Source organism: Adiantum capillus-veneris, chromosome 28 (assembly GCF_014529385.1).
Source record: "Adiantum capillus-veneris isolate H3 chromosome 28, ASM1452938v2, whole genome shotgun sequence".
Classification (NCBI taxonomy): domain Eukaryota; kingdom Viridiplantae; phylum Streptophyta; class Polypodiopsida; order Polypodiales; family Pteridaceae; genus Adiantum; species Adiantum capillus-veneris.
In genome coordinates, this window is record NC_140958.1 from 71,749,360 (window position 1) to 71,773,122 (window position 23,763).

General features: G+C 42.9%; 1 protein-coding gene across 4 annotated transcripts in view; it reads left to right on the plus strand.

The window, feature by feature from the left end:
* Positions 1-12,298, plus strand: part of LOC147420661 (uncharacterized) — a 59,352-nt gene extending 47,054 nt beyond the window's left edge. For 2 of the 4 annotated variants that reach the window (XM_086504958.1, XM_086504957.1), the window contains one exon: positions 11,818-12,298. In XM_086504958.1, the coding sequence (XP_086361084.1) occupies positions 11,832-12,182 (351 nt within the window). In that variant the 5' untranslated portion in view covers positions 11,818-11,831 and the 3' untranslated portion in view covers positions 12,183-12,298. Of the gene's footprint in view, positions 1-11,761 lie in introns of all 4 variants that reach the window. The other 2 variants (XM_086504956.1, XM_086504955.1) reach the window with 1 other exon arrangement.
* The last annotated feature ends 11,465 nt before the right edge of the window (positions 12,299-23,763 follow it).

The window sequence follows — 23,763 nt, forward strand, 5'->3', positions numbered from 1 at the left end:
CAAAGTCTACTGGAATTTTATTTGAAGTATCTTCGTTCCCCGACCATGGACTTATTAGCCACTCCCACCCTTACTTCATCGCGCATCGGGCGCGCTCCTCTTTGCATTGCTCGGCCTTACATGGCATAAGCCATGAAGATCACTCGCAAAGAAGGATCAAGGATTCTTTTACAAGCCGCTGTTTTTCTCAGAGGCAATGCCATGTAGTGGTGGATGTTTATAGCTACCAAGTCGCACACTCCAAGTACTTGGCAAGCTTTCAAATTTTTTTTTGCTCGAGGTTACATGCCTTCAGACATCTTTCTTTGGATTGCAACTTCTAGCAAAGTGGGGTATCTTGAAAGGCCTGTTGCAGAGGCCCTAGCAAATTAAAATTTGAAATTTCTTGACATCTCTTGATAGGTGTCTCTTCTCGAGCTGATAACCTTGGAGGTCAAGTATGATTGATATATTTTGGGGTTACCATCACTGCCACAGGAACACTATCTGTTGAGGCTTGTTTCGATGTTTGAAAAGTGTTGTTTTTATTCATGGCCCAGATCCTTGTGGTTATTACGGGGGGAGTATTAAGAAGTCTAAGCAGTGGTTACTCTCAGCACCTCCAAACGACGCAGACTGCGGTCCGGGGGGATGTTTGGTTGTAAAAGGCCTCTATATCTCTCGGCTTGGACCTTTTTAGGTTATGCGGGAGAGTGATGAGGGAGTCGTTGAACAACATGACCCAGACTTGGATGGTTATTTATGGGGGGAGTGTTCCTCGGCGGCTTTATGTTTCTAGGTCTTGTAACATGCATATGTGAGCATTCATGTTGCATTGTGATTTGCCAACCACTGAATATTCATTATTCTTTTGGGAAACCAACGACGAAGGATATCAAGAGTTCCGACCTGGAATGAGACTCTCCATTGGATGAGATACTATTGGGAAACCAACGACCGAGGATACTCCAATCTGGAATGAGACTCCTTATTGGATGAGATTCTTCTGGTAAGCCAACGACCAAGGAAATCAAGAGCTCTGATTTGGAATGAGAAAACTACTCGTCCCTCGGAATGACTCCGGAAATTTTTGAGCTAACTTGAGTTGTTTTGCAGATATGCTGTAATCAAGGACGATTACTTTCTATCAAGAAGGGGGGATGTCACAAATTGCTGACGTGCCAAGCCAATGAAGAACAGAGCCAATCTGCAAATCGCGGTCGAGAAGCCTAAACCCTAGAAGAAGCTGCACCAAGAAGTTTTACCTACTTGCAAAGTCTTGCCGAGTGGCCTATTACTAAAGAGGAGTTTCCGCCAACTTATGGGACCCCGTCTGATGGGGCCCTAGTGACCTAGAGAGAATAAACTAAAGCGGGACCAAAACACACACACACACACACACACAAAGCGAAGAAGATGATGACGTGGCAGTTGTACGGACGCCAAGGTTTGGGGCCAGTGCTCTCTCGGAGTGGCACTCCGCCACTCCCCGTCTTGTGTGTCGTGCACTCTCTCTCTCTTTGAGGTCAATGTTATTTTGAAGTGCTAAAAGTGTTCAGTCTATTCTTTTCCATTGGCACGTGGGCCCGTCCCCTTGTTACAGTGGTATCAGAGCTTCAGGGCCCAGGCGTGTTCTTTTCTGAAAGCATCCTAGTCCCACCAAAGAGCAGACAACAAACCGACGCTTCCAAATTCTATTGGAATTTTATTTGAAGTATCTTCATGCCCCGACCTATCTTCGTGCCTTGACCCCAGACTTATTAGCCACTCCCACCCTTACTTCATCGCGCATCGGGCGTGTTCCTGTCTTCATTGCTTTGCCTTACAAGGCATAAGCCATAAAGATCACTCGCAAAGAAGGATCAAGGATTTTTTCTCAAGCCGCTGTTTTTCTCAGAGGCAGTGCCATGTAGTGGTGGATGTTTATAGCTACCAAGCCGCACACTCTAAGGACTTGGCAAGCTTTCAAGAATCTTTTTGCCTGAGGTTACATGCCTTTAGACATCTTCCTTCGGATTGCAACTTCTGGCAAAGTGGGGTATCTTGAAAGGCTTGCCATAGAAACCCTAGCAAATTAAAACTTGAAATTTCTCGAGATCTCTCAACATGTGTTTTTTCCAGAGCTGATAACCTTGGAGGTCCAATATGATTGGTATATCTTGGGGTTACCATCGTCGCCACATGAAAAACTCTCTGTCGAGGCTTGTTTCAACTATTCAAGCGCTTATGGACCATGTTGTAGTCGGCTACGACCTTATGAACGAAATCTAATCCTAATCTTGGTGTAGGTTTCATGATGGAAAGCCAGTCGTCTTTTCAAGCTCGACTGATGTTGAGATTGCTTTTTAAGTTAGTAGCGTGGACCTTTTTAGGTTATGCGGGAGGAGTGATGAGGGAGTCGTTGAACAACTCATGGCCCAGACCTGGATGGTTATTTACATGGGGAGTGTTAATCGACGCCTTTTTGTTTCTATGTCTTGTAACATGCATATGTGAGCATTCGTGTTGCATTGTGATGTGCAAACCACTGAATATTCCTTATTGGATAAGATACTTCTGGGAAACCAACGACTAAGGATATCAAGAGTTCAGATCTGGAACGAGACTCCTTATTGGATGAGATACTTCTGGGAAACCAACGACTGAGGAAATCAAGAGCTCCAATCTGGAATGAGACTCCTTATTGAATGAGATTCTTTTGGGAAGCCAACGACCTAGGAAATCAAGAGCTCCGATTTGGAATGAGAAAACTGATTGTCCCTTGGAAATTTTTGAGCTAGCTTGAGTTTCTCTGTAGAACGGAGCCAACGTGCAAATCGTGGCCGAGAGGCTTAAACCCTAAGAAGAGAAGCAGAAGAAGTTTTTCCAACTTGCAAAGTCTTGCCGAGTGGTTGTCACATGACACATCCAACCCTATGTGTCCATGGACAAGCTACAGCATGACCAAGGTTCAGTTCAGTCAAGTCAGTCTAGAATAGGAAGTGATTTGGCACTTTTGTGAGTCTGTTCGTAGACGGTGCATGTCCAGACACTTAGATTAGATGCATATCCTCTGGTTGCACACAACATGATCATCAACATTCCCATCATATCCATTAGAATCCATCAAGGGAATTTTCCAGTGCATTAAACCTATTTTTCCTATTTTTGAGATTTTTCACTTATTATTTTTAAGTGACTTTTGTTGGAAAGTAGGTAGGGCAATTTTGCTAAGTTTGTATAAGTATAAACCTAGCACTAGCTCGATGGTTGGAGGTGAGTTTGATGTCCGCTCTCTACGCTCATTTATGCATGAGTATGGCTTGTGTCATGTGATATATGCAGGATGGATCCAACCAGGGACTAACACTGGTATTAGAGCCTCTTCTTGCTTATGTGTATGACATGGAAACATGCAAAAATTCATTAGAGCTCATGAGGCCATGATGGCCTAGCGTGAAAAGCTCTCTACACTTTTGCAGAGTGCAGTATGGGACACTACTAGCAAGAAAGGAGAGCAAGGGGGGCACTGTCACAAGACAGGCACCACGTGCCAATAGAAAAGAACAGACTAAACAGACTTTTAGCACTTCAATAACAATTGAACTGAGAGAGAGAGAGACGACATGCGACACGGAGTGGCGGAATTCCACCCCAGAAAGTATTGGCCCCAAACCTTGGCGCCCCTTTCGGTATTTCTTTATATTGCATCGACACAGTACAAGCCCGTACTCCAAACTTTGCACCTTCTCCAAGAAGCATGCCAGAGAATGAGCCCATGGCCTCATATTTAAAGGCCCTAGGCCCCAAAAGTAGTTTACATGAAAAGCCTTCAAACTCAAAAGCTTTTGGTCCAAAAGCAATGCCAAAACGCTACCAACGTAAATCATGGAATTTCGTAAAACTGCCACGTCAGCACTGTAAGCGCGTTTTGCGGAAATCTGCCACGTCAGCACTGTCAACGCAAATTGTGGAGATCTGTACAATTCTGCCACGTCATCAGCTAGTTGCGCAAGCCTTTGTGTGTGTATGTGGGTCTTGCTTTATTTTTAATTCCTTCATGTCACTGGGGCCCCATCGGACGGGGTCCCCATAAGTTGGTAGGACTTGTTCTTCTGTTACTTGTTCTTCTTAGGGTTTAGGCCCCTCAGCCGGGATGTGCAAGTTGGCTCCATTCTTAGGGCTTTGACAGTCAGCAGTTTGTGACATCCCCCCTTCTTGAAAGAAAGTAATCATCCGCGATTCTAGCATATCTGCAAAACAACTCAAGTTAGCTCAAAGATTTCCGAGGATCATTCCGAGGGACAAATAGTTCGCTATTTTTTTGTTAAGGAGTTGGCTTCTTCTTTCGTCCAGTTCGGCACTCTTGATATGTTGGCGTAGTAAAATTAGCCATCACACCCAGACCGCATTGATGTTCCACGGGTGTCTTGATGCACTAAAATTACATACCCAGGCAATCTCATCCAATTAGGAATATTCAATAGTTGGCACATCACAATGCAACACAAATGCTCACATATGCATGCTAACAAACAACGCCGCTGAGCACTCCCCCGAGACAAATGGTCTGCGGTATGAAACTACTCAACGACTACCTCATCCCACCCCCCGCAAATAACCCAAAAAGGTTCGGGCCATGAGCTCAGAGGACTGTACAACCAAACGCTCCCCACCGCAGTCTGCGTCGCTTGGAGGTTCAAGCATACAACCAAATGCTCCCCAGGCATCGGCCTGCGTCGTTCGGAGGTTTTCTAGCATACAACGGAAGGCTCCCCAGACATCGGCCTGCGTCGTTTTAAGGTTTTCAAACATACAACGAAACGCTCCCCAGGCATCGGCCTGCGTCATTCCGAGGTTTTCAAACACACAATGAAACGCTCCCCAGGCATCGGCCTGCGTCATTCTGAGGTTCAAACAATACCAAAACAACATTTCTCACTACTCCACTCGGGAGTAAAGATCACCAATCAATGAAACCAATATTAAAACCAAAGTTAAACATTTCAAATCGGCACCAAAACAGGTTCAAAACAGATACCATCCATTTCAAACAAATTCCAAACAACATCGTCAAACAAATTCAAACAGAACTCAAACTTAAAAAGCAATCTTGACATCAGACGAGCTCGAAAATCGATTGACTTTTCATCCTGAAACCTGCACCAAAAATTAGGGTTAGGTTCCTTCCATAAGGTCGTAGCCGACCATAGCATGGTCCATTATCTCTTTGACAGTCTTCCTCTGGTGGCAATGGTAGTCCCAAGACATAGCAATCACATCGGACCTCCAAGGTCATCAGCTCGTGAAGAGACATCTACTGAGAGATGTCGAGAAATTTCAAGTTATAATTTGCTAGGGTTTCCATGGCAAGCATTTCAGGATACCCCACTCTACCAGAAGTTGCACCCAGAAGGAAGATGTGAGAAACCATATAACTTCGGGCAAAATTTTTCTTGAAAGCTTGCCAAGGTCTTGGAGTGTGCGGCTTGGTAGGTATAGACATTGACATCTCTATGGCACTGCTTTTGAGAAAAACATTGACTTGAAACAAATCTTGGATCCTTCTCTTGCAAGTGATCTTTTTGGCTTATGCCTTGTAAGACATGAGCAGCACGCCCGATGCGCGATGTATGAAGGGTGCGAGTGGCTAATAAGTCCGGGGTCGGGGTCAGGGTCTGGGTCGAGCCCCGAAGATACCTCAAATAAAATTCCGTCTGCTCTTTGGTAGGACCAGTATGCTTTCAGAAAAGCACATGCCTGCTACTCTGATACCACTGTCACAAGACGGGCACCACGTGCCAATAGAAAAGAACAGACTTTTAGCACTTCACACTGAGAGAGAGACGACACGCGACACGGAGTGGCGGAATTCCACCCCAGAAAGTATTGGCCCCAAACCTTGGCGCCCCTTTCGGTATTTCTTTATATTGCATCAACACAGTACAAGCCGGTACTCCAGACTCTGCACCTTCTCCAGGAAGCATGCCAGAGAATGAGCCCATGGCCTCATATTTAAAGGCCCTAGGTCCCAATAGCAGTTTACATGAAAAGCCTTCAAACTCAAAAGTTTCTGGTCCAAAAGCAATGCCAAAAAGCTGCTAGCGTAAATCCTGGAATTCCATACAACTACAACGTCAGCTCTCTTAGCACGTTTTGTGGAAATCTGCCACGTCAGCACCGTCAACGCAAATTGCAGAGATCCATACAGTTCTGCCACGTCATCAATTGGTTGTGCAAGCCTTTGTGTGTGTGTGTGTCGGTCTTGCTTTATTTTTAATTCCTTTATTTCACAGGGGCCCCATGGGACGGGGTCCCCATAAGTTGGTAGGACTTCTTCTTCTGTTACTTGTTCTTAGGGTTGCCCCTCAGCCGGGATCTGCAAGTTGGCTCCATTCTTTAGGGCTTTGACACGTCAAGCAGTTTGTGACAGGCACATGCAAGCAGATGGTGGGAGTCTATGTTACAAACTGCAGATGTGTCAACCGCTGAAGATGAAGAGGGTTATGACTTCGTGATCCTAACCCTAGCTAACTTACAAATCCCAACTGAGGGGCCTAACACTTGAACTGAAGACAATGGGGGTTAGGATTCTACCAACTTGCATATCTCGGCTGAGGGGTCTAAACCCTAAAAAGAGCAAGCAGAGCACCAATTGCGCAAGCGATGATGACGTGGCAAACCGTACAGACCTGTCCGCAAATTATGGAAATTCTTGCTGACATGGTAGTGTTGTACGAACCACCCCATATGTGGCAGATTTTGGACCAGACGCTTTTAGAGCAGTTGCTTTTCATGTGAGATGCTTTTGGGGGCCAAGGGCCTTTTGTGGGCTTTCACTCTGGCATCCTACCTTTCAGAAGAGCGGAGAAGAGACCCAAAGCTATAACCTTGTGGAAGCAATATAAAGTAATACCAAAAGGGGCACCAGGGTTTGGGGCTAGTGTAGTCTGGGAGTGGACCTCGGCCACTCCGTGTCTCTCACGTGGACTCTCTCTCTCTCTCTCTCTCTCTCTCTCTCTCTCTCTCTCTCTTACCCTATCAAGGATCCACAGGTATGGCATGATTATGCAGAGAAATTCTATCGGGTACCAAACCAGTCTTTGATCCCACAACCACCTAGGCCTCGACCCACAAGCTCCTCTTTCTTCATAGCGGAGATGGTCAAGAAGGCCATCCACCGTCTACAGGACTGCTGGTCTTCAGATTATACAGGATTACGGAGTGAGCACCTCATTTACGCAGCTGCCACTATAGCCCCGTTGATTGCACATGTATTCAATCAGATTGTAGGGGAGGGCTTCCTAGAGGAGTGGACGCGGCACACCATTGTGCCAATCCACAAGTCTGGGGACACCTTGGACCAAGGGAATTACAGGACTATCATGATTGGCCATACAATGGCCAAACTATATGGGGCAATACTTGAGGCTGAGCTCAGTTTATATGGAGAAAATGAGGGCCTATGGGCTCTCGGCCAGGTAGGGTTCAGGCGGGGCTTCTCCACCATCGACCACATCTTCGTTCTGCGTGCCTCATTGATGGGGCAAAGGTGCGGAAGAAGAAACTTTATTGCCGCTTTGTGGATTTCCGCAAAGCGTTTGATATAGTCCCACGGGGAGGCTCTTTCAGTGGCTTCAAAGTCTGGGGATACCATCCGAGATGATATGGGCCACCTATGCTCTCTATGAGAGAGTGACTGGGAGAGTTCGTTGTCCATGTGGCCTGTCAGAGTCTATTGCTAGCGTTGGTGTTAAGCAAGGATGCCCCCTCTCCCCGACCGTCTTTGGATTCTACATCGACGAGATCTCCAATTACATCTTACGAGCGGGAGGAGCAGGAGCTGACCTAGCAGGTACCCCAATCCACATTATGCGAGATTCTGATGACATTGTTTTGATTTCAAAGTCACCAGAGGGTTTACAGAGCCATTTGAGCGATTTGAGTGCCTTGGATGAGTTGTGTACACATAGAGGACAGACAGTGAACCTTGGGAAGACCAAGGTCATGATCTTCCACACCTCCAGATCAGTGCGGTGAGCAGCCACTTTTACAGCAGCAGTAGGAGGCCCAGTTAAGGTGGTCACCTCCTACGTCTACTTGGGAGTCACCTTCACTAGCAAACAGGGACCCTTCTCCATGGCACAGGCCGCCACTGACAGACTCACCCAAGGATATGCAGCTTTGGCCATGTTAGAGCGGAGATGTCATCAGGCACACTTTCAGGAGCCCGGCACGAAGGGCTGACTATTTGATACATTAGTCACCCCAGCCTTGATGTACGCAGCAGCAATGTGGGCACCCGGATTGATAGATAGGCAGTGGGCACGGATCGAGAGACCACACATATATATGATCTCCTGTTTAATTCGAGGCAAGCACACAGTGCCTTCGACATCATCAGGGCAGAGCTTGCTCCCCCCCATGGTAGTGGAGGCACTCTTTCAGATGATGTGCTTTATTTAGAGGGCGAGAGAGCTCCCGCCCGACAGACTAACATGGCGAGCATTGAGTCATCCATACAGATGTCACACTACAAGGACGGGTTCAGACAGCGACCACGCTATATGGACATCTACATACCACATAGCTCACGAGTGGCGATTGGTCAGCTCAGAGTATCAGTACCGATCGAGGTGGGGCGCGCTCATGACATTCCCAAAGAGGAGAGAGTCTGTCGAGTATGCAGAGAGGAGGTGGAGAGTGAGGAGCACTTTGTTTGCAGATGCAGAGCTTATGATGATATCAGAGGCAGATACAAGTCACTTTTCAGAGGGCAGCCTACCCTCCGCAAGATCATGCACTCTCTAGATCAGAGAAAGTTGGGGCGCTACCTGCTGGAGATCAGAGGCACAAAGATACACTTCTTCAGCCAGCTACAGAGACACGGGGGGAGGAGCAGACTGCCATAGCTTACAAATTTTTTCTAGAGGACCCCCCCCCCCCCCCCCCCCCCCCCCCCCAGATCCACCGAGAGGAGTGACTCTCTAGCAGGCTGAGACAAGCCGAGCCCCACGACTTCACCGCAGACAGATTGAGGAGGTCCAGATGTGAGCGCGTCGAGCTGCCGAGGAGAGAATAGCCGAGATGATGGCTCACCCAGCTGCGTTCATCCGAGCAACCCTTGCTCACGATCCTCCCATGTACCACATTTTACACTCTCCTATTGGCACAGAATGGAGCTAGCTAGCTTGATGCATTTGCATGGTTGTACTACCTAAGCATATAGACATGCACATACCCCTAGTACTAGAGATCCATCCATCCCCCCCCCCCCCCCCCCCGGATCCCATCACAAACCAAGGTTTTTCTCCTTATCCTTATTTTGTACCAATTTGTATTGTTTTGTCTTTTCTGATAGATGGGGACATACACACACATGTATATTTGATTTGTCTCATAGGCTGACTTCGGCCTCACATAGATGTTAAAAATCTCTCTCTCTCTCTCTCTCTCTCTCTCTCTCTCTCTCTCTCTCTCTCTCTCTGTGTTCAATTGTTTTGAAGTTCTAGAAGTCTGTTCCAATCTGTTCTTTTTAGTTGGCATTGGTGCCATCCCATTAATGTGGTATTAGAGCTTCAAGTGTGTGCTTTTTTGAAAGCAAACTGGTCCCTTCAAGAACAGAGAGAGCAAGATGGCGCTTCTAAATTCTATAGAGTACCTGTAGTTCCTCCTCGAGATGTGCTGGGCATCAGTCGAATGGTACAAATCGAAGTAGTCTGTCCATTTCACCAGCCAAGAGTCAATATGGGTCTCTTTGCGCTCCTTCCGCTGCGCAGAAGTCACATAAGAAGCAGAGCCTGCCTATAGGCGTCTTGAGGGAGCTGTTCGAGGCATGCTAGCACCCCTCACCACATAGCCAGGAATGGTATGAATCATCTAAAGAGAGAGGGAGAGAAACAAATGGCTGTCATTTACCTTTCCATTATCTTTGGTTGATGATCTCAACCAGGAAGGCTTGTGCTTGATGTTGTTCAGCCAGCTGGGAAGCTTGCTTAGCTTCCTAAGGCTGGGTTTTCTGGAGTATAAGGGAGTCATACAGGATGGATTTGTTCTGGCCTATTGGAGCAGATCTTGAAGCACCCTCAACAGACAAACTCTGACCATCCTCTAGTTGGCAATCGGTTGTGTTCGCAGTCATCTTGTGCACTACAATTATTGGAGGCATATGCAGTCAGATTGAACACCACAACCTACTGGCTTCTTGTTCAAAGGACAGGAATGATCAATGGTTTCCCTCAAAGTAAGGGCTTATTGCTCAGAGGATTGCTGCTTTCTTCCCCTCACTTCTGCTGATTTTCCCTCCCTATTCCACTGCTGCAGCGTACCGTCTTGATGACAACTCCAGCAAGGTGGGGGCCAGCTTTCCAACCTGAGGAAGCTTCACGGCAACTTCCACGTGCCAGTCAGGTTACTTCCTGGCAGTGCTGACTAATGATCTCTCGTCAGGGGGCTCTCGAGGCAGCAGTGTCTTGTCGGGGGCATTTCTTTAAGAAGCAGCTGCATGGAACCTTCCTTGAAGCGCCTGTTTATGATCTCCATGCTTCTGGGAAGCTGGAAAGGGGGAGCCTCTCAGAAATGTCATGGGGATTTCTAGCCACCTCCCTTGCATGTTCTTTGTAGTCAGTTGTGGGCAGCTGCTTAAGCAGTTTCCTCTTCAGCTCAAAAAGTCAATGGGGGAGCTGCCCGTGCAACTTCCTTGTGGTTTCAACTTCCAGGAAACTTCTCCTCTTCCTATTTCAGAGCAGCCGGCCAATCGGATATGCTGTGCATGCCAATTGGCACCAATTGACTGAAAATTGACCAGATGGCTGTCAAATACGCAGGTCTTACCCAGGGTTGGCACATCCGAATGTCCTTTGCTAGTACAGTCCGAGCTTCTGAGGTTAGTACGGTACAAAATGGACTAAGCCAAAGCTAGTACGACACATACGATGAAAGAAAGAGAGTCTAGAAAAGAGCTTAGGATACCAAAGTTGGAAGGGCTCAAATACCATCTTTGGAGCACAAGAGGCTTGAACCTTGGCCCCACACCCTTGAGCCTTGGGCCTTGGCCGTGGGCCAAAATTTGCCCAAAACGACAGCTGGTCAGTCAATGGTCAAACTGATCAGACACCTAACATACTAGTTCATACAGGACTAGATGGGCTGGATGTAGGGGTGCACCGTTGGATGTGGGCAACGCCCTTGCAGACTCAACAAATGTCAGCCAAACAAGGGCACTCCTTGTGCCAGGTGGCACTTCCTTCTTGGCAAGATTATGTGCTGCTTCTTCCTAGACCACCTCCACAAACTCGTTCTCTAACACCTTCATACCTTGCCTTGTTCAAGTTGGGGATACCCTGTATTTCAAGTGCCAGCTGTGATCATGAATCAACTGGACTTCGGTAACCCATGACTCTTGCACATAAATTGAGTGGCTATTCTCATTTTTATTCAGATAACAACAATGAGGATAATTTACTAATCTCCTTGCTGTGCCTAAAGATTCTTGTCAGTGTACACGAAGGTTACACTCAATGTACATCATTAGGGATGTCTGAGTGGTCTATCAGGATTATGCTTGATGAAAAGCAGAAGATTACGAAAGGCCAATCTAAGCTGGGGACTCACAAATTTGTGGAAATTGTTTTACTGAAATGGGCGAAGCGTTAATTACTGTGCGTACATGTGAACCACGATGTATGAACCCTGATATCCACTTTTGTATGCTCACTAGATGTTGGTTTTTTATCATTTCGAGGAATAATACTAGATGAGAGTGTGATTGCAGAGAAGGGCTTCACCTTTTCCAATTTTACAGGTTATTTATAATCTGAAGGGTTGTGGTGAAGTGTCTGTTGCTTGGGGCATGTGCAGCCACTAAGAGAAATATGGCAACCTTACAAACCATATGGATGATGGGGAGTGGACCAAGGACCCACCCTGGTGGGGTGCCAGACAAGGAATGGAGGCAGATGGAGAGGAAAAAACTACTAGCCATTAAGAGGGAGTTCCAGCAACAGCACCAGCAAGAAATGAGTGAGCGACGCGCTATGTTCAGGGCCCTTACAGAAAGATTAAAGCAGGATGATGGGAGTCCACCTAAGGAGCAAGATTTAGGAATGTTCGAAACTCAAGATGGCACGCCTTCACAAAGATTCTTTCCTCCACATGCAGTATACAGTACCCGGATGTACAAGAAACTAGGTACTTTTGCTCGTGAGCATTCAACAACTGACTGACGATCTAAATAAAGTTGTATACATGTTTCACAGGATTGTCCTACTCCTGTGCTATGAATTCAAGTAATGAGGAAGTAGTGGTACCTTAGCATTTTAAGAACAAGTCCATTGTGTCTCATCTTTTTGTCATTTGTTTGCGGCGATTTGTCACTGCCTGGTTTCAAAGCATTTGGTAGAGCCAACAATAGGTAGCCCGAGTTACAGCTTACCAGATCAAACTTCTCAAATGCATCGATAAGATTGCTTGCTTTTTAGAGCACTGACCAAATACTGTGGCCAGGTATTGCATTTTCTGAAGGGCTTGGAAGCATCTGAGGAATGCCCTTGTCAGAAGTCAGACAGTGAAGACTTGTGGATCTGTTAGCATATTCTCAAGAAGACTCGAGAATATGTACATTTTACAAGAGCATGTCTTTCATGCATATATGCGAGGGTGCTAAGGTTGCCATCATATCCTACTCTTGCCTAGTTACTTCTACTCCTAATGTCAGCTATCTTTTAAGTTATGTTATTCTAAATGTACCATACAAGAATGAACCTGTACAAACAGGTTAGTGAAGAGTGTACCACAACTCTTCAATGCTACTTCTTGAGGTGTGTATCAACCATTGTATCCGTGCACATAGTCGGATGCATGCAAAACATAAAACGCCTTGCAAAATTACCATCTCACACATCAAACAAAATAAGAGAGATGGGCTTTTCACCCCCAAGAAATCCTATGTCGAGATAAGGCTTTTCACTCCCAAGATATCCTACTCCAAACACTGTTTGCTCAACCACAAAGGCTCCAATGATTTGTGTGTGTCATAGCATAGCTATGATCATGGATGTCACACCAAGATCTTGGGCTTTTCACTCCCAAGATATCCTACTCCAAACACTGTTTGCTCAACCACAAAGGCTCCAATGATTTGTGTGTGTCATAGCATAGCTATGACCATGGATGTCACACCACCTTAATATGTCGTCTTGAGCACCTAGCAAGCCTTTTCCTTTAGAGGAGTTAACACTGTTTCTTTATTGGAGAAAAGTGTGATGTAGCACTGCTCTCTTGCAGACATAAGGTGTCACATGTTGCTCTCTCAAGGAGGTCAACCTTCTTGTACAAAAGTTTGTGCTAAGCCTAAAACTGTTTTTCCATCTCACCAAGTTCCAATGGCAAAATTCTATTTTTCTTTCTTGCTATAAAATTATGCTTGAGCTAGAGGATCTAGCGATGGAGGTAAGAAACAAAACTTTACTTGTTCCTTTCGCCTGATGCGTTGTCTACTTCGTAAGGTTTTCCACTTTTTGCACAATTAAAGGATAATATTGTTTTCTCTCTCTCTCTCTCTCTCTCTCTCGCACAACTTTGGTGTGTGTGTAGATAGAGAGACGAGGGAGTGTTGCTTGTAAAGTAGGCGATGGAGAGGAGTCCCCCTATGCTCTTAAGAGCATTAAGGAATTTAAGGGCTACAGGCTTATGCAAAAATAAAAAAATCATGATGTTTTTGGCAAACACAAAGATCATGGTCTTGCAACTCCTAAATACAAGGGAAAATGTTCATATTACTAGCTTTATAGCTTGAAAGTAAAATGTCTCCTCAATAGTATTACATTGACTTTATGTTTTGTGTGAGTAAATTCTAAATCACATTAATCTCCATAGTGCATAGCCGGACACTCACCTTGTGTAGCCTTATCCCTCTATTATTCCAGCAATGTGTACTATGACTTTACCAAGGCTACTAGCAACACCAATGCCACTGGTTAAGGCTACAAGAAACAAAGAAGAGGCTAAATTGACATGAACAAAAGCCCACTCTGATAAGTCTTTGTATAAAAGGTTCAATTGCATGGATATTACTTAAATTGAGAGATCCCCAACCCGTCAAGGTTGGGAGTCACAGGGTAGTAGATTGCGCCCTCCATTTGTTGCACTTTGCGGCAACATGCGAAAGTTAGTTTCGCCTTATTCAATGATTGCATGGCAGGTGAACAATGAGAATTTCAACTAGCGTGCTACACCTCATCGCACAAAATTTTCAAGGGGTGCATGCAATCACCGCGCGACAGATCAGCAGTTGAAATATCACCTTAGCAATCATCAGCTGCGCTTTGCCTCACCATGGCTTGCAACGTCGCTGTCTCCTGACTCTTGATGGTTGGAATTGGTCACTAGCAAACTCTGCTCCCCCATGGCTCTCGACCTCCGCCAATCGCCAAGGGGTCACAAGGATTACAAGGAATGGTCACCAAAGGACCATTCCCTACCCCTTAGTAACATAATCACAAATGGTTATAAATGAGGGCAAGGATTTGTGATAAGTCTCTAGACACAATAAGCTAGAAAAATATTTCTCTACCAAGGAATATAGTCATATCTCACACACTAACATGCTAGAGTAAAAAAAAAGCTAAATACAAACAATGTACTCATAGAAAGAACTTTACATTGAACCCTTGGGAGCAATTGTGGACCATTGGATAAAGCTTGACGATTAATGCCACATGGCAAGTGAATAATGGGATAAAAGAATTCTAAGAGAGTCTAGTGAAGGATAGTTCCCATTTGTTTATCATATCTCTATAAATAGGGGCATGGAGTAGTGAATCAAACACATTTGCTTATCATATTTCTTTAAATAGAGGCATGGAGTAGTGGATCAAACACATTCTTTCTCATCCTCTTATGTGGGCCATTGTGACTTTGCCAACCATTACTGCCCAACTTTCAACATAATGTTGATTGAAATACTCTTATTGCTTGCAAAAAGACAATACAAATGTATTGTAAGAAGAAGCGCGACTTATCAGACGCCCATCCGCATTTTTGCTTCTTATTTTGAATTCAACACTCTCCTTTTTCTAGGTGGCACATTTTTTTGACACATGTATCCCTTTTCTACTAGTTGGCAATCCATTGTTTGTTTTGGTTGTCCTTCAACTAGTATTATAGGTGTTCAATTTTTTTTGTTATTGAACACTCCTTTTTCTAGAGTTCTTGTAAAGGTTCATTGCAAAACTGGGGTTGCCCATAAAACTTAAAAGAATTATAGCAAAACACATACTCCAATTGATATCAGTTCACCAATTCCAGGTTGCAACTATTGAATGTGCTCCAAAACGTGTCAAACTTCCATTTTCTAACAAAAGTTGCATTGTTCTTTAAAGTGCTATAATTTCTAATCAAAATTTCCTCATTACTTGTCCCAATTTTGTTGGCCATGGCCAAGAATGTTTGTTTGAGTGCTCTTTTGGCCCAAACTTGACCATTGCTTGCGAAACTAGATAAATATGATTGTACAAAACCACATAGATCATCTATGAGATTTTGGCACATTATATTGTACAAAAGAAATGCATTTTAGACCTTTGAATGACTAAAGCTTCTTTCTAAGTGCTATACCTTGAAAATCATTTTAAATATTTCCTCAACTCCACTTTCTACTCCCTCTGAGAGAAAAGGACTTGAGAAAGTAACTCATAAATCTCCCAAAACGGAGTAATCACAAATTTAAGAAGACCTGGTTTGGTATCTTTTAGAATTTTCTCATTATCAATTCCTAATTTCTTAGTTCATATTACCATATCCTTAGGTAACAAGGTAATAATGAGGCATACCATAATGAAAAGTGAGTCCAATAGTTACTCATTCTAATGAAGTATTAAAAAAGAAAATTTGCACAAGACGGACTTAGAGAAGTTAAACTTCCACTATATATGCCAATGAAATTAATGTGCACAAATAAAGGGAACACAATTTTACTATAAAAACCATTCGTCATTACTATAAATTAGCATGCTAGAAATTTTACTATAAAAACCATTCGTCATTACTATAAATTAGCATGCTAGAAATTAAAGACAATTTTTTTATGTCAGTGCAATTAGCAGAACGCAAATTTGGCCCGTATGTTTCTTGGTTAAGGAAGATTTACTAACCATAACACTCTTAGTCCATTGATTCTTGTATTTATGATCTTTAGATGTATATGACTTTTTGAGAGAGAGAGAGAGAGAGAGAGAGAGAGAGAGAGAGAGAGAGAGAGAGAGAGAGAGAGAGAGAGAGAGAGTTTATTATCGTCCTCGAAGGTCAAATATGACCTATGGGACCAAAGTTACATGTGATGTAGTATGTGTATGGCTGATGAGTGACTCTCGATGCTCCAAAATTGTGGTGATGAGAGTCGCAATGGAGAGCCTACATTGTGGCTGGGAGAGGAAAGTGTGTAGGTCTAAGTTATGGCTGAAAATGTGAGAGAAGCAAGTTCGGATGTGACCAAAAGATGAGCACTCTAGTAGTGTGTGGTACTCAGACTCTCGAACTTGTAGTGAGCATAATGTGCACAATCAATTTGACTCTTCTCCATTTCCCCAACGCCCTATCTCGCATCGAAGGAAATGGGAGCTAAGCCGAATGGTTGCGGTAGTGCGTATCGCCGACAAGAGGATAGGCTCAAGCATGTAAGTCTAAGTACGGTTTCCTCTTTCAGCGAAGAACATGGTTTTGTAGTTGGAGGCAATACGGGTGGTGTAATGTATGTAGCGTGACCCACCCGATTTCTCCCAAGCCGTAATACATTAGCATTGTAGAAAAGCTTCATTCACTTGGGAGTCGAAGCATCATGTAGCAAGTGTAATGCATCCCATCTCCCAAACCACTTCTTTATGTCTTGCATCCATCCTGTCCTCAAGATCTTGCTTTTATGCATCTTTTGAACTTTTTTGCTTGCTTCCCATGCAATTGTAGGAAGGCGATGTGAGGGGTTTTGATGCATCTTTATCATGTACTCCACAACCCTTTCCATGTACATAACCTCAATTGGAAGAGATCCCGACTCAAGAAGTAGGAGCATATAAGGTGTTTGTGGAGAAAGTTTGTGAGAAAACGCTTTTGGAAATTCTCAAACTCTTTCCAAGTAGACTTTGAGATGCTCCCATCCCACACTTCAACTCCAGAAAGAAGAACCGGTGTCACCAATGCATCGAAAACATACTTCTTGAGAACGCAACACTTGATGTTTCCCGCATTACACATGTTCTCAAATGCATAAAATTCTCTCTTTTCCACTTCCAAACGACGCATAGCACATTCATACCACTTGTGATTGGACGGAACCTCAAGGTCAAGGTACTTAAAGCTCTCAACAACTTCAAGTGTCTCATTGTTGTACACAATGCATGGCTTCTCCTTATGGTTGGTTTTCACAAGCATAACCTTTGGCTTGGATTCATTCACAATCATCCCACTATGCAAGCAAAAGTTCTCAAGGACAACCATAAGCTTTTGTGCATCTTCTAAAGTGTGTGCTAGAAGCACTACATCATCCGCATACAACAAAAGCATGATTACTGCATTGCAAATAGTGACCTCTTCAATGCCTTCTTCTTGCATAAAGTCAAGTACCATTTGTTCCAATTGATCGATGCATAGACCAAAGAGAGTTGGTGACAACGGACATCCTTGTTTAACCCCAATGGTGCTTACAATTTTTTTTTGAAATTTCTCTTCCCATGCGCAATTGACAAATCAAACTCACTTGGCGTTTGGAGTTCTTCCATCCTTCTCCACAAAATGTTACATGGAATCATATCATAGGCTTCCTTAAAGTCCACAAAACAACAATACAATCGCTTGCCTTTCAACTGACTTTCCTCCATGAGAACACGAAGAGTGACAAGATGAGCAATGATGCTATGGCATCGACAAAAACCCGCTTGTCCCTTTGCATGCTTGTGATTCTCTTCAGCCCAATCACTTGATTTCATCTCCATTATGCACCCAAACAACTTTGCCATAAGAGACCCAATCATTATACTCCGGTAGTTGTTTACATTCTTTACATTCCCTCATTTATACAAAGGCTTAACCCAATTAGTACTCATGCAATGACTGATATTGGCCTTGAGCATAAAGGCACTTTGCAGCATATGGTGAGATACCTACAAGATGTGTGCGACTTTGGTGAGGGGTATGATGTCAATCGCTCTATAATTTCTCTACATTAGAGATGGATGCACACAGATTCAGTGAGCCAGTGCTCATTGGTTGAGGTCATACTTGTGATGACCTTGTACAAGTTTTGTACGGTTTTATTTTTTGTCTCACAGCCACATTGGTCTTTACGTGGGAGGTTGTTGGGATAAAGCCCCATGTGGCCGGTTAGGCCATGTGCCTCCCCACTATACTTATTCATTATGTACATAATAGAATAAGGGGGCTCACATATTGAAAGTGAATTTTAGCCCCTGCAAACAAGGTCTCCTCTTCTCCTCTCTTCTCCATTGCTACACACACACATGCTCCCGCTCGCGCACTTCATTGGGCAGATGACTTATTTGTGTTTTACTTGCATGCAAAATTCTTATGTGTTAAAGTGGTACTATTGTTCAGTAGGTATTGTAGACAAGATAAGGACATGCTTAGTTTAGGACGGCTGTCCAAAACTCGTATGCCACCATTGTTTTTTCCTTCAAAACAAAACTTCATGAGATGTTTAAATCTACAGAGATGGAATGCTAAGGAATGGAGCTCTACAGAAGATGCATGATATTTGTACGGACATCCCAATCTCAACATTTCTAAGGTGAAATTTTGTTACCATGCCTCAAGTTGCTAGGCTAAAAGTTGCAACAAATCATGGATAAAGGTTGTCTTTAGATATTATTTGATAATTTAAATAACACTTTTAACAGATGTTCAATAGTAGTAAATGTACTCTTCCCTCTGAAATGGTCATGAAGGTGGATCATCCAAATCTCAACCTCAACCTCAAACCATGCTTGAACATGAGATTTCAATGGTTGTCCAAACCTCATAGACTTGTCACTCATCATAGATTTAAAACTCTTAACCTTTAACAAGTACAAAAACTTATGAGAAGAGCTTTTTCAATCGTCCAAATTTTAAGACCAAAGAGAATCCATGCTTGACCATGAGATTTGGACAAATCTCATAAACTTTCACCCATTGATTTAGGACTCTTATCATTGATTTTAAATATGAAAACCTATGGTATGCGATCTCGACAACAATTTAGATCTCAACCCCAAACCAAATTTAAATAACCATCAAAATCTTAAACCCAAGCTTCAAAGGTCACATGAGTCCAAATCTCAACCCCAAATCGAATCCATGCTTGAGCATGAAATTTGGATGGTTTCTAATTCTCAGAGATTTTTCACTTAAAGATTTAAGACCCTCAATGTCTCTAACAAATGAAGAAACCTAGGAGATGAGTTTTAGGTAATTGTCCATATCTCAAGCACAAGAAGATCCACGGCCAAGCATATTTTTTTGGCGGTTGTCCAAATCTCATACACTTGTCACTCATTGATTTAGGACTCTTAACATCTCTAACATATACAAAAGCCTATGAGATGAGATCTAAATAACGGTTTTGATCTTAGCCAAAACCAGATTTAAACAACAATCCAATAAACCCAAGATTCAAAGATCACCTTTTACATAGGTTTGGTGCAACTAGATACACAATCCGGTGTTTGTTAATTTTACTTATGGGTTTTGTACCAATTATGGTTGATTTTCCACTCAATTTCCATTTCTCAAAGCTTATCTCAAATCCATGACCCTTGATCAGTTTTGTTGACATGTTCATATCCTTATCAAATACAAAAACCTACGAGATGAAATCTAGAAAATCGTCAAAAGCTCTACCCAAAATAAGATCCATGCTTGAACATTGGATTTGATTGGTTGTCCAAATCTAGTAGAATTGCCACACTTTGGTTTAAGACAATTAAAATTCCTAAAAAATATAGATACATGTGCGATAATGAGATTTGGACAGCTATATGTAATTCAAGCCCAATCTTTACCTGTTAACAACCTTTCTCATAGCATTGATGCAACCATATGCCAAACAGACTTTTGTTGATTTGACGTATGGTTCTTGGGCCTATTATGGATGATTGTTTAATTCCTAAGGCTTATCTCAAGTTAAAAATCCTTGGTCACTCTTATTGACATATTAACATCCCTAACAAATACACAAACCTACAAGATGAGTTTTGGAAAATCGTTCAAATCTCAAGCTCAAAGAAGATCCATGCTTGACCATGATATTTGGACAATTTTCCAAATCTCATAGGCTTGACACCCATTGATTCAACAATCTTAACACCTTTAGCAGATACAAAAACCTATGGGGGGATGATATCTAGACAACGTCTAATCTCAACCCAAACTAGATTTAAACCACCATCCAAAGCTTAAACCCAATCTCTATACCACCTATCTCATGAGTTTGGTTCAACCAAATACCACATTATCCATTTTCTATTTTTACTTATGGGTCTTGTACCAAATATGGTAGATTGTCCATTTCTCAAAGCTTAGCTCAAATTCAATACCCTTGATCAATAGTTTTTACATATTAATATCCATGAGAAATACACAAACCTAGGGAATGTGATTTGGAAAATTGTCCAAATCTCAAACTCAAAGAGAATCCATGCTTTAAAATGAGATTTGGACGGTTGTCTCGATCCAATAGATTTGTGACTCTTAAATATAGAACATTTAACATGCATAACAAATAAAGACACCTATGGGATAATGAGTTTTGGAAATTCATCCATATATCAACCTCAAATAAGATTTAGAGAGTGATCAATGTCTTAACCCAAGCTTCAATGACAACATTTCTCATGGGATTTCTACTACTAGACACCATATTTTACTTTTGTTAAATTGACATGTGGATCTTGCACCTCTTATAGTCAATTGCTTCAAGTATAAAAGCCTTGATCACTCTTTTTGACATCTTAGCATCCCTAAAAAATACACAAACTAGGGAATTATATTTGGGCAATTGACCATATCTCATAAACTTGTCACTTATAGAATTGTGGTCTTAACATAATCTAACAAATTTTTAAACTTAGGGGTTAATGCGATCTAGAAACTCATCTAGATATCAATCCCATATTCACAAGGTGTCGTCTGTTCTCATGTAAGTAAGAAATTGCTCTTAGATCTAGAATACTATAACTTTGATGGTATGAGAAATATATTGCACCAAGTATCATGGTTTCCAAGGGGTGGATAATAATGACATCCCAAGTAGTGTTATACTTGATCGCTATCAAAACTTGCATCTTCATTTGTCTCATTGAAACTCTTTGCAAATAGAGAAGATCATTCAAAGTAAAATTGAGGCAAGATCCTCTTTTATGAAACAACACTCAATGCAACAATTAGCAATAGTGGTATCCCCAAAGCATGGCATGGTTCAAGATCCTCTTTTAGGAAACAACACTCAATGCAACAATTAGCAATAGTGGTATCCCCAAAGCATGGCATGGTTCAAGAAGAAGGGTATGATTTGAACTTGAGTCCTATTGAAGAATAAGTTATAGATGAGGCTCAATCTATTGAGCTAGTTTCTATTGAGATTTCATCCTACTTGATGATGAGGAAATGAAAAAGAAACATGATCTTTTCAATGTTGCATACTAAGAAATCATTTGAGAGAGTGTTCACAATGTCTTACCCAATGTTGATATAAAGAATTAGTAAGAATTTTGACAATAGAAGCCATATTGTGTTAGCTAGACTCGTTCAATATGAGAAATGTTATCCATTGGGGCTTTCATATACCAAGTAACACCTAGTTGCATTATGTGATTTGACATTCTGCTACTTATGAATGAACCATTGTTTGAGAATGTAGTAGAAGAGTTTGGGACAATGTGACACCATGCTCTTTTGTAGTAGACCTTATGACATACAATTTAGAGACAAAGAAACCAATTAAATTGGAACAATTTAAGAAGAAAAATCTTAGCATACTTAGGTATTAGATTCTTGGGGGTCAACACTTAATAATGGTTGCAAAGATCTTCACAAGCATAGATGATCCTGAGTATGCCACATGAAAAACAAAGCAAAAAAGTTTGGCAATATTTATGGATGATTGTCCATCACAATCTTGTGTCAGATCTCTTTGATGGTAAATCTAGAAAAGTAATTTTTGTTGAAGAAACAATGTAACATTTCATGCACTAGTAACTTGTGTGTAGCAAAAATTGATAACATAGTGAGCATTTCATTAAGAACAAGTTCCTAATGAGCATAGAGAGAGTACTTAATTTGAGAAAGCAACATAGCAGTTTCCACCTAGCTAATTTGGCATTGACGATACTTGAAAAGAGAGAAATAGAACAATTGACAATAGTTGAGGACCAGATTTACATGGAGCCAATCCCCCCTCCATAAAGGCTTTGTATTATAGCTTCTCCCATCAAAGGAGACTTTTGTACAATACAATCTTTGTGTTCCTTAACAAAACTAGTTGGTGCAATGAAGATGGAAGCTTCATGCACCAAATTATGCTTGAAAAACACACCTAGTGTCCCTAGCCTCAGTCCCAAGACCTCACACGCTTTCAAAATTGGTGAGAGTGACGGGAGCAAAGCGAACCCCGAACCCCCGACGGCCTCTAAAACACCGGGGACCGAATGGCATGCCTCGAGCCTGTCACGGTAAAGCGAACAGGGGGCACCACCTAGCTTCAGCGGCTAGGACGCAAACAACACACCACCATAACAAAGTTTTCATCCAAGAGAGATGGATGCTTGGGAGTAATGATGAAGAGGAAGGGAAATGAGAGAGAGAGAGAGAGAGAGAGAGAGAGAGAGAGAGAGAGAGAGAGAGAGAGAGAGAGAGAGAGAGAGGGGGGGGGTATAGCGGCTTAGTACTTAGGCACCACAGAAGGATGGCGAATCCGCACACCCTTCACACATACACAAGCTCACTCCAAACACAAGACTAGGTGGCGATTCTGCACACCTCACATGGGCAAAAAATTGCAGGGAAACATACTCACAAAACCTCAAGCTTTATTTAGAGAATAAGGTGATGAAATGGGGAGCATAAGGTAGGGGAATGAGAAGGGAGAGAGTGGTAGAGCGCATGGCGGATATGTGGGAGTTGATGGCGAAGACTCGCACGAGGATTATGGCCATCATCCTTCATTTAGCTGCCCTTCATCTTCCATAGCCCAAGGGTGTAGAGGTCATGCTCAAGATGAGCATGGTGATTGCGGTGATGGTGATGGTGTGGGTGTGTGTGTGTGTGCACTAGGCACACACAATGCATAGTGTATTCTTTGGTGATGTTGTGTGTGTTTAGTGTGATAGTGATTCCTCTTTATATAGGGTAGGAGGGGGGAGAAATTCTAGAATTTAGAAATGAAGAAATCATTATCTACACAAACCATGTGACTGTGGGCCCCACTTGTCTGGCTGTGTGTATATGTGCCAGAACAGCAGTCTCATGAGAGAGAGACTAAGAGAGAGAGATGGGTTGATGAAAAAAAGTGAGAGGTGACATGGAGAATAAAGTAATTACAAGAGGAGAGAGAGGGGAGTGTGTTAAGAGGTGAATCTGTGTGCAGATGTGTGTGAACACAAGAAAATCAGGTAACCACTGGGTGGGGATGGGTCTGTGGGCACCTTTTTCAGTGAAACTGAGTGTGTGTGAGTGTGGGGGAGGCCATCTGGCTACAAGACAAGAGAGATTTCGAATTTTAGAGAGAGAGGGGGGTATTTGGATCATGGGAGAGTGTAGGAG